The sequence below is a fragment of the Panthera leo genome, chromosome D4 (genome assembly GCF_018350215.1).
Source record: "Panthera leo isolate Ple1 chromosome D4, P.leo_Ple1_pat1.1, whole genome shotgun sequence".
In the NCBI taxonomy this organism is placed as follows: Eukaryota; Metazoa; Chordata; class Mammalia; order Carnivora; family Felidae; genus Panthera; species Panthera leo.
This window is the reverse complement of record NC_056691.1, coordinates 42,222,600-42,234,039: the sequence shown is the minus strand read 5'-3', so window position 1 is coordinate 42,234,039 and position 11,440 is coordinate 42,222,600. Positions and strand designations below refer to the sequence as shown.

The window sequence follows — 11,440 nt, the reverse complement described above, 5'->3', positions numbered from 1 at the left end:
CGCTGACAGCCATTTTTCTCTTCTTTTCTTGTTTTGACATGATGGGTATATATTTTTCTTAAAAAGTGCAGTAGAGTAGTATTGTGGCATCTGAAATGCTGTCAAGTTGTAACTGTATTTTCCTAGAATTGTGTCATTGTGATTTGTAGTGTGCTAAGTAGTGCAAAGTGACCACAGCATCACATATGGTCTGGGCTGCATACTCACTTGCACTACTGTAGCTTGAAAGCAGCCATGAACAATACATAAATAAATGACCATCACTGTGTTCCAATAAAACTTTATTGATGGACACTAAAATTTGAATTTCATATAAACTTCACATGCTATAAAACATATTCTCTTTTTGTTTTAAACCATTTGATAATGTAAAAATTATTCTTAGCTTGTGGGCCGCACAAAAACAGGCGGCAGTCCAGATTTGGCTTGTGGGCCATAATATGCCAACCGCTGCCTTAACCTCAGGGGACCTGTATTCTAAAGGGAAAGGGGAGGAGAAAATAACATGAAGACATATAAGTGAACAGGTAAAACAGCTAATTTTCTGTGATAAAGGAAATTAAGTAGTAAGATGGCCAGGGAATGTGTCCCTGAGGGAGCAGATAAGGTGATCCTGAATGATGAGAAGGAGCCAGTCATGAGAAAAACGTACAGACTATTCTAGAAAAGAAAAAGAGTAAAGGCTGGAGGCAGGCAGAAGTTTGGTGAATTAGAGGAACCAGAAAGGTCATGTGTGGCAGGAATATAGCGAAAAGGTGAAAAGGGGTTAAGAGTATTTGGAAATCTAAATAAAGATGATATCATCATTAGGAATTTGAACTTAATTAGTTGACCACAGTAGGAGTTATGCTGGATCTAGCCTAATTTTATACACTGGGCTTGTGGTCCCTTGCTAATTTAGATGGCCACACAAAGTCATGTGAATTTAAAAAAAGAAAGGGAGAAAAGGAGAAAATGGTTTTATTTTTGCCAAGTAGTTCTAGGAAAATACAGTGTCTCCTACATAATCCAGTATATTGAGAACAGATATAACTGGACCACACAATTTATTTCATTAAATTCTCATCCTTAAGATATGATGCTTCGTTTTATATTTGCCAACAAAACAAATTGCTCTTCATTGGATGATTTAAGGCCTTTTATACTGGTTTTATGTAAATGGTCTAGTTTCTTACAAAACTTAAAACATTAAGTCCTCAGTTTACACCTTTTTCTTCTTATATTCAGGCCAATTTGTGTGTCCAAGCTTGTTCTAATTTCTTCCACTGCACTGGAAGGAAAATCATTTTTAAGCTTGCATTGATTTGTGGCAATATTTGTATTCAACAATCAAATGCTACACTATTTCCTTTAAAATGGCTGTGTACTTAATTAGTTTCACTTGTTCAGCAATTAATTAGTTTCAGAGACTTCTTATTTTGGTATTGAACCTGACTATTGATAGTTGGAGCAGATACTGTATCAGGATTGCAATGCATTTCTCCAGTCCCACCACACAAAAAGTTTTCACATTTGAAAAAAAGTTCTTCATCATAATATCATCTAATATCTTTCATAATTGTGAAATATCCTTCAACTAGTTTCTTTCTTTCATTTATTTTCTCCAGTACTGCTTCTAGCAAATATGAGGCAAAAGGAAGCTGTAAGAGAAACACACAAAAAAGGATGATCAAAACTCTATATTTTCTTCAGCTCAAAAACATACACTAAATATCATTAAACCATTAGAACTCAGCTATCTGCAACTTTGCACCCATAATGGCACCCTTCTGGGTCTCTTTTCAACTGATCTTCCTGGTTAGTGTGGGTAATTTTGTCTTTTATAATAAAAATGATAAAAGAGCAGAAGTAAAATGAAAAAAGATAAACGCCTTATTGAACAATTCATGGTTTACTGACCATGTTAATGATGTAATCTGCAATACAAGCAGCTGAGCCATTTATCTTCAATCAGCTGATCAATAGCAGGTTACAGTCATCTCCAGGGCCCACAGGCCCACCGAAGGAGTACTGTATGCTCATCACTCATAAAAGAATGAGAGAGAACTATCAATACACTTGTCTGTGTGAGAGCCCAACACCTCAAGAGTTGTAGGGTAAAATTTCAGAGCGAAAAAAAAATGGCAAAAGTATACCCATTGATTAAGATGTTATAGAAAAGTTTGTTTGGCACATCAAAGTGTAATACACATGTTGCAAACTGCTGAGTTTATGAAATGTAGAGTACATTTTTAAATTTCATAATTTATATAACTTTTCTGGTAAAGTTTCATTGTTCCCTCTGCTTCCCTGGGTTTCCTGTAGAAGTCTGAGTCGTAGGATACATGTCTGGGCTGTAAGTAGAAGAAAAGGGAAAAGGGTCTCCAATTACCCCCACACCTCCACCAACTTCCTTTTGTCTCCTTCCCAGCTGTCTGGTCTCACAGAAGAGGTTTATAATAATTAAGACATTCATTATGCCATTTCTTGGAGTTGCCCTTTTGATTAACCAGCAAAAGACCACTTTTGTTTCCTTGAATATGTTGACGGGGATGCTTCCCATGCCCAGTCCCCTTCCCCACAAGGGAAGTACCATCAGGCCCTTTTTTGTGCCAGGATGACCAAAGGGAGCATCCATCATCAGCACCTGACCAAAGACCACTATAGGAGGTGCTCGGCTGTGCTCAGCTGGGGTGATTATAATTCACTCAACCAACCAGAATGGCCTTTTCGAATTTGAACTGGGAGTAAACAGAAAAGGTTGGCCAGTGGCAGTGAAACAACAGGCCAGACAAACAGATTATGCAGGCCACGAATGAGAAGCGGAGACCAAAGCTGGTCCATAGGATTGCCTCAGATCCCAAGTTTCTAACAAAAAGGTTCTAGTTTAACTTCTTTCTCATCTTTGTAACAAACTGCCTTTTCTAAGTCAATGCCAGGAGCTTCACACACGGTCTTCCATGAAACTTACTACTGAAGAAACCACAAGATACCAAAATATCACATTTCTTTAGTTCTGAAGACAGACTTGAATAGAAGATACATGCATTGAATTAAAAACAGCTTTTTTTCTGGGAAAGAAAAAACCCCTACTACCCCATTAAATATATACACACTGTGTTTGCATTGCAATGTCAGAAATATGAAAATGTGGGGAAAATGCATCTTAGAAGTAAGGAAGAATGTTAGACTCCCTTCTGCAAGGTAAGGATACTAACAGCAAATCATTACTTTGACAGATTGCCCTTCTGGGATGCAGAAAAGAGTCATATTTGGCAAAACTTCCAGTCTTATAAATTAGATAATTTAAATTCTCAGGGCATTAATATTAGATGTTAAAGGAATGCACATACAAAATAATAACAAAACTATCAGGCAACCTTCTGTATGTTGGCCCTGGCTATCAGTACCATATGCATCCCCATCAAAAAGGCAGATAAACAAGATGTTTCCTGGTGGACATAAAATGTAATTTCCTCAAGCTGTTCAAGGGAAAAAAGGGTCCTCTGACCAAATAAGTTTGGGAAACAAACCAAACCTTAAAAAGTTCCTCTATTTCAGGATCTCTTAGAAGCTTTAAGATATTAACAGACACTGTGAGTCTCCAAGCAATGTAATACTCTGTTTCTAAATTCATTTGTCCATGCTCTTCTCATGGTCTGTTTATCATGAGGAACTAGCAATCCATGGAACACACTTTGGGAAACATGCTGGTTCTGTAATTTCCTATGTAATAATGTCACAGTACTTTCACCAGGCCACAATGTACTGACATTAATCATCTTATTTGCATATTACACTTTCAAGTTAAAACATAAACCTTTTTATCTTGTGATCTGAACAGTTTTCAACATGTCATGTACTTGGAAATTTCACTTCCTTTTAAAAAAATCTAGCTCAAAGAATTTCTCTTCCAGGAAGCCTCCGAGGTGGAACAAGAGGTCCATTTACTAATTTACTACTGACAACTCACTTTATTCTCTTCCTCTGGCTTTCAATAAAACAAAAAGCCCCACAGTTAAACACAACTGTTTGTCAATCCTGTTTTATTGGATTGTAAGCTTCTTTTAAGCTTTGTATAGAGGCTAACACATATAGATTTCAAAAAGTGATCAATCTTTTAATCATGATGCACGGTATGTGCATATCTATCTGCCCTTAGAGGTTCTTCTATTTCTCTGCAAATAGGTCAGAAGGATATTATTATCTGTCTATATATAATATTAAATTAAAATTCATACATCTTACAAGTTAGTTGGAGATGTTTATTTTAATTCAACCTTTCTATTTCCTTTTTCATAAACCAACTCTGAATTTCTTTCTCCAAACACAGTGCTCACTCTATTTGCTTTTTATGACTTGTTGTTCCCTGGGAACTGTAAGTCCGGCTCTCAAAGAGGCCTTTCGAAAGGATCAACTGTAATTTTATAAAATATAAAATTAATGTAATTTTATAATATAATTGTTAGTAATTGAAACAAACCTAGAAGAAGACTAAGGAAAAGTCAGATTAGAAAACATTTCATAAAATATACTTATTGTTTTCAAATGAATATGACTTATTTTTTACAAATGAACACTATAACTCAAAGTAACTGTTAACCAAAAAATTTTAAGCACGTGTCCCTCCTACTTTATAAATTGTTCCTTATTCATGGAGTAGACTCAAAACATCCTCAAATAACGAGTGGACCAGCAGTATTGGTTTCAAAAATAGCTTCTCTTGCCAAGTGTGCACTATTCTTTATTTGGCAAACTTCTTTCATAGACTATACAGATAAAAACCTTTGCTTAGTCTAGGATGAATTAATGAAAATTCTTGTTTTCTGAAAGTGGTTAAGAATGGGATTTTTAAGTTCACTGGCTATTTTAGCTAACTGAGAATAATCACTTTTATCATTTACAGATTATTGTTAATTCTTAAATCTTACAAATTACAGGCGCTCAGTGAGTTGAGCCTCGAACTCTTAATTTTGGCTCAGGTCATGATCTCATGGTTTGTGGGATCGAACCCTACATGGGGATGGAACCCCGTATTGGGCTCTGTCGCTTCGTGTTCTCTCTCTCACTCTCTCTCTGCCCCCCACCTCAAAATAAATAAACAAACATTTAAAAAATCTTATAAATTACAGTTAACCTGAAGACTGATGGGACATAATTTAGTCTACTGTGATTCACAGAGTTCTTCAAAAGCTTACAGTATCAAATGAACGTCAATTCTCAACAGAGAGCTATAGATTGGGTGCAGTTAAGACTGTCTTTAAAATACAAAATGCCTTGGAAAGTGCTTTAAAAATTCACATGGTCTGCTTGTTTGCCCTGTTTTTTATTTGTTTTAACAGCAAAACACTTTAAAAACATTAAGAAGACCAGGAGACCGGAGTCTAGATGAAATGCAAGGTTATCTCACACAGGGTGTTTAGAGTACATTAAAATCTCTCTACATGCATTCTAGAGGGAACTCCCTCAGACACAGAAAGCACCACTATTCTTTCATGGATAGGATTTTGGAGTTGGACTGAAGTGGCAGCAAGCTGACTGGACAACAGCAGCCATACTTTCTCACTTGCCCCATCAAATGTATCCGAAACAACAAACCCGACAATTATGCTGCCTCGGGTTTCATCTCCGATGGCATATGCCAGGGACTATGAAGTCCAGAAAGACTGCATGATTTCTTTCTTTCTCTTGCATAACAAAGGAGAAGGGATACTCCTGGGTATGTCAATACAGAGTCCCACAGGCTTGAACGCTTCAACATCACGGAGAAGATGAGACAGGTGAAGAGTTGATACTGTGTGAGATTTCTTGGTATGGAAATTTAACTAGGACACCGGAACAACTGAGCTTTGCTTGGTGTGTGGTGTGGTCTTAAAGTGGGTCTTCCTAATCATTCGGGCTGTCCCTGTTGCAAAAGATGACTTCTATTAGGGAGCGATTTCCCCTGATTTCACACAGATTTCCAGCTTATCTCACATGTAAACACCTACAGATGTTTGCCTCTAGGAGCTGGTATGCCACTGACACAATCTCAAGTTTATCACTCACACTCGCAAGTTGTCGTTTCATTTAAGTGTTTCTGTATAAAGGTAAGGCATGAATGATGGTTGCAGACCTTTGAGAGCTATATTAGAAAAATAACCAAGCCTAACGTCCATGACTATAAAACATAGATAACTTAACAGCATGAGCACTAACTGGAATGTGCTTTTAACAAAAATCTAAAGAACAAGATGAACATTTTAACCATTTTCACTCTTGTTTTTGGTTTGAAAACTACCACCAAGAAGATACCACTTTTAAAACACAAATTGACTTTCGCTTGAGTCCTATTGAAAATAAATGTATCTCATTTCATGTAGTGTACCTGCTTTTACTGGAAACATGAAAGAAGGCTTAACATTGTTAAATTAAAAAAAAAATCCCAGGAAGGCTCTGAATGGAGAAATTTGACCTCTTGCTATTTCAGCTAGATGTAAGAAAGCTATGTGGGTGGCTGAGGGAGTGGGTTTACGTGTGTGAGCAGGGGTGAGTGAATGTGCCTGCATGTGCTTGCATGTGTTGTAAGTGCCACACAGAAAGTAACAGACTAGATGTGTTCCGAGTTCTAAGGAGAAACTTTCAGTTAACCTTCAGCCTGGAAGTTACTCTATTTACAAAAGCCAGGGAGATTTATAAAACTCTTCTCACTGCCATATTGCAAGGATTCTGTAGAAGGTAAGCATATTTTGCAGAGAGGGCACTGGGGAAAGAGCCATTTTAAATTTCAGCATTTGCAAGATCTGAAGCATCTAATAGGAACAGGGATATTTAAAGCTAAAGAAAAACCACTGATTAAATTCTGTACTTTAAATTCTCAACAGCTGAAGGCAGAAAGAATTTTATATATGCTCCCAATGCAAGAAAATGATCTCCAAAAAGTGGACTAAAATGGACTGAATAAAATCCAGAAAAGGATTAGCAAATAATAAAGAACAGGGCTAAAACAAAATGAAATCAAGACACATTTTCTAGTCATTCCCGGCTCAAGGTTTCTATACAAATCCTAGTAAAGAACCATATTGCATTTATAACTGTAATTATTTATTTTGTACAAGTATACATATTTTAACATATATACCCATAATTCTGTTCAATTTAATTGTTTAATAAATTTCACAGTTTATATATTTTAACTCTTTTATTGTCCTTCACCCCCAGAAATGTAAACTCCATGAAGGAGGTGATTTTTGTCTCCTCTGCTCACTTCTGTACTCCCAAACCTGAAACAATAATGTAGGAGGCACTATGTACATGTTTTTTTTTTAAAAGGATTCCATAGTATAGGTTCAGTGTTATCTCCACTAACTCTCTGTTACCTTTTAAAGTCCCAAGTAAAAAGTACTGTTTCACGTATTATTAAGGCCTAAAGGCAAAGTTAAATGACCTTTATTACAATTTTATAATTTTGAGGATAGAATGGGCAGAACAAATAAACAGTTGTCTCTTAGAAGGCAGAGTATAAATGACTACTACTAGTTTGGATATGTGAGAAGGTAAGTATTAGTCAGAGCCTAACAGAGGGACATCTTATGTGCCAAATGAAAGGAAATCACTTATCTCATTTGTTCATAATTATGACCAGGAGACAGAAGTTCAAATTCAAATGCATTTAAGGCAATCTCTGCTAATTAATGGTAGAGGAGATGGCATATGCGATATAAGAAATTTATTTAATTTACTTTTTTTTTTAGAGAGAGAGAGAGAAGAGAGAGAGAACAAGTTAGAAAGGGTCAGAGGGAGAGGGAGAGAATCTTAAGTAGGCTGCATGTTCAGCATGAAGCCTGACGCAGGGCTCGATCTCTCAAACTGTGAGACCATGACCTGAGCTGAAATCAAGAGCTGGATGTTTAACTGACTGAGCCACCTAGGAACCCCTATGGAACTTATTTTTAAATGTACTCTTTTTTCTGGGGGCACCTGGGTGGCTCAGTCAGTTAAGCATCTGACTTCTGCTCAGGTCATGATCCCGTGGTTCTTGGATTCAAGCCCTACGTTGGCGTCCATGTTGATGGCTCGGAGCCTGGAGCCTACTTCAGATTCTGTGTCTCCCTCTCTCTCTGCCCCAACCCTGCTTGTGTGTGCTCTCTCTATTAAAAATGAATAAACATTAAAAAATATTTTTTTAATAAATGTATTTTTTCCTCTTTTGATATTAAAGAGAACATTTTTTAAATTAATATATAGTTCACATAACACAAAATTCACCACTTTAAAGTTTAAAGTTTAAATATATCGTTGGTTTTTGATATATTCACAAGGCTGTGCCACCATCGCCACTATCTCATTCTAGAACATTTCCATCACCCTCAAAAGAAACTCTGTACCTATGAGCAGCCACTCCCTGTCTGCCTGCCCCCACCCCGATCTCCATGGTAATCACCACTCTACTTTCTGTCTTTATATAGATTTGCCATTCTGGACATTTCATATGAATGCAGTCAGACTATATGTGACCTTTTGTGTGTGGCTTCTTTCACTTAGCATAAGGGTTATAGGGCTGTGTTGTAGCATGTATTTACTACTTCATTCCATTTTATGGCAGAATAATTGTCCATGTATACATACGCCAAATTAATCCATTCATCAGCTGATGTACCTCTGGGTTGCTTCCGCTTTGGAGGTATTATGAATAATGCTGTTGTGAACATTCATGTAGAAGTTTTTGTATGGACATGTGTTTTCATTTATTGTGGGTATATGCCTAGAGGATGAAACTGCTGGGTCATATAATCTCTATTTTTAACTTTCTGAAGAAGTGAAAGACTCTTTTCCTCAGGAGTGGCATCATTTTACATTCTCAGCAGCAATGTATAAGGGTTCTAATTTCTCCACATCTTCACCAACCCTTGGTATTGTCTGTCTTTTTCGTGATAGCCAACCTGCTCGGTGTGAGGCAGTACCTCATCTCAGTTTTTGGGTTCCATTTCCCTGATGGTTAATGATGTTGAGCATCTTTTCATGCCCTTATTAGCTACCTATTTATCTTCTTATAGAAATGTCTATTCAAATCAGTTTCTTTACTTTTAGTTGTTGAGTTGTAAGAGTTTGAAATGTGTTCACAAATGGTTAAATTTCACTGAGAAAAGCCAGAGAGAAGGCTAGCTGAATTAATGAAAACACTTGAATCCTTGAATATTGTTAATGGAATGCCTCTACTACACTTTCTATGGATTCAGTACTGACATCTCCTCCCTACCACATCTGATCTACACCTTTTGGTCTCTCAGACTCTTAGAGGTATCATCATCTTTCTCTTTATGTGGGGTATTAAACTCACCTATCTATGGTTTCTGCTTTCTGACTCTATCTAATCTCATTACTGCTATTGATTCAATCGCTATAATGTGGGTCACATCTATCTCATTCTTTCCATTTTTATGGCAATGGCACATGAAGACCCTCATTGCCCTTTGCCTAAACTATCTTCCTGCTCCCAGTCTCTCTCCCTACAGACCTACTATGTGCTGATCTCAAGTATCTTTATAAAACACAACTCTGATCATACCTCTTTCTTGCTCACTGCTTTTGTAGTTTGGTCCCAGCCTACTTTTTCTATCTCTGTTTTTTTTTCTCCCACCCTCTGAACTACAGAAGAACTAATTTGGAAGGGTTCTCCCATCCTATTATAATCATTAATTTGTTTGCTTGTCTCTGCCATAGATTGCAAGTTTTTAAAAATGTAATAATGTAAGAAAGATGAATTAATACAAGTAAAAATGTTCAAAGAAATTAAATGGCAGCTATGCTGTAAGAATAACAGTAGATATTAGAAAGATTTTTTTAGTGTAATTTTTATTGCTAGAAATCTGTGGGAACAAAAGTTAGGTGCAGATATGATTACACATAAAATTACCAATTGCACCAGGACTACTTGAAGCAAGGAGGCCATATATTTGCACTCTGCATTAAAGAAAAGTTAAGGTTTCAGGCCTTTCAGTTGTCATGCACTTCTGGCTAGCAGCAGTAGTAGGCATTATATTGTTGTATAGTCCCATATTGCCACATGGCGGAACAGCTTTTTATTTTGTGGCAAGTATTATATGAATGCAAATTTACACCAAATGAATGCAGAGAAAATTTTCTTTGAAAGAAAATCATTTTGTGGCTTAATTCTTAAACAAAAGGTAAAACCACAGGGCCAGACTGACTCCTCTGATCCGAGAATTCCCTTACATCACCCAACACAGAGGACATAAAAGAGAAGTTTTCCAATAATTTCATCTTCAAAATATTCTAATAACCAAATATCAATATTAAATTGATTATTTTTTAAGGAAATGTGCTCAATTATTCCACAGCTTGACAATCACGTAACCTCAGACACACAGAACTGTATATCGTACTAAGCAAATGTAGGAATGAACATACATACACTTTTAGAGGCATAACAGCCTCTAAAAAAATTGGCGGACAAAGAAAACCTTTTCTAAAATACAGGACAAATGTAATTGCTGGAACGGAGAGAGAAGAAAAGTAGGCTAAAAAAAAGATGTTTTCTATTTTATAGATTTTTCTCTTGGGTGTAATTATGAAGTGACATTCAAGTGCAACCAATCAAGTCACTATTTTTTTCTCACAAAATTCAAAGACATCAGCAAAACCACCTATGTCAGTAATAAAAATAAAAAGTCTTTGACTTTTTAAATGTTTTCATACTGTCACAGTGGAATAAAATTAGCTTGAAAAATGATCTAAAGGCACATGATGCAGTTCATTATGTATAACGGCAACAGAGGCGCTTTCCCAGTGTTCATAAAGGCTGCTCCATTAAATTTACCTCCAGTCAATAATTAGGAGTCCACAAATAAACCTGGGCAATTAAATCAATACTGCCAGGCAATTATATTCCAGAGTCCAGGCTCAGTGGCACAAAAAGGCACTACATCAAACTGCAGTATTAAGCGGTCTAATGCCATTTTCCACAGGATTTTTTTTTTGCACCGACTAAGCGGCATAAGTATACATCCAGATAATGTAGAATGTGTGCATGTACATCTACAAAGGTGAGTCAAAAAAGGAGGTCTGGTGTCAATACAGCTTTAGAAAAATTTAATAAAGATTTACGCATGTGGATCTATTTTTTTATGTTCATAACTGACGATGAAAGCTCCATATTAAAGAGTCATGTTTACAAATTGAACATTAAAAAATTCATTTAAGAGTTTATTTTTTTATCATTTTTCAAGCCTAAATATATAACCTGTCACACTCATTACTGAACTCCTTTGATGTGCTGGCCACTGGGCTGGGTGCTGGGCACGCAACATTCATTAAGAAATGGCCTTTCTTCTCAAAAGCAAGTTGTCACTGTAGAAGACATTGTCTGCACTTGAAGAACTTTAAGCAAAGATTGCCAATCACCTTCTGTTACTATGGAAGTGATTCCAGATAACATTTCAAAAATATATAAGACTGACAC

General features: G+C 36.4%; 1 protein-coding gene across 2 annotated transcripts in view; it reads right to left on the bottom strand.

Moving 5' to 3' along the window:
- Positions 1 to 311: 311 nt before the first annotated feature.
- Positions 312 to 11,440, bottom strand: part of CNTLN (centlein) — a 313,278-nt gene continuing 302,149 nt past the window's right edge. For both annotated transcript variants that reach the window (XM_042913157.1, XM_042913158.1), the window contains exon 26: positions 312 to 1,640. In XM_042913157.1, coding sequence (XP_042769091.1) covers positions 1,539 to 1,640 — 102 coding nt within the window. In that variant the 3' untranslated portion in view covers positions 312 to 1,538. The remainder of the gene's footprint in view (positions 1,641 to 11,440) is intronic.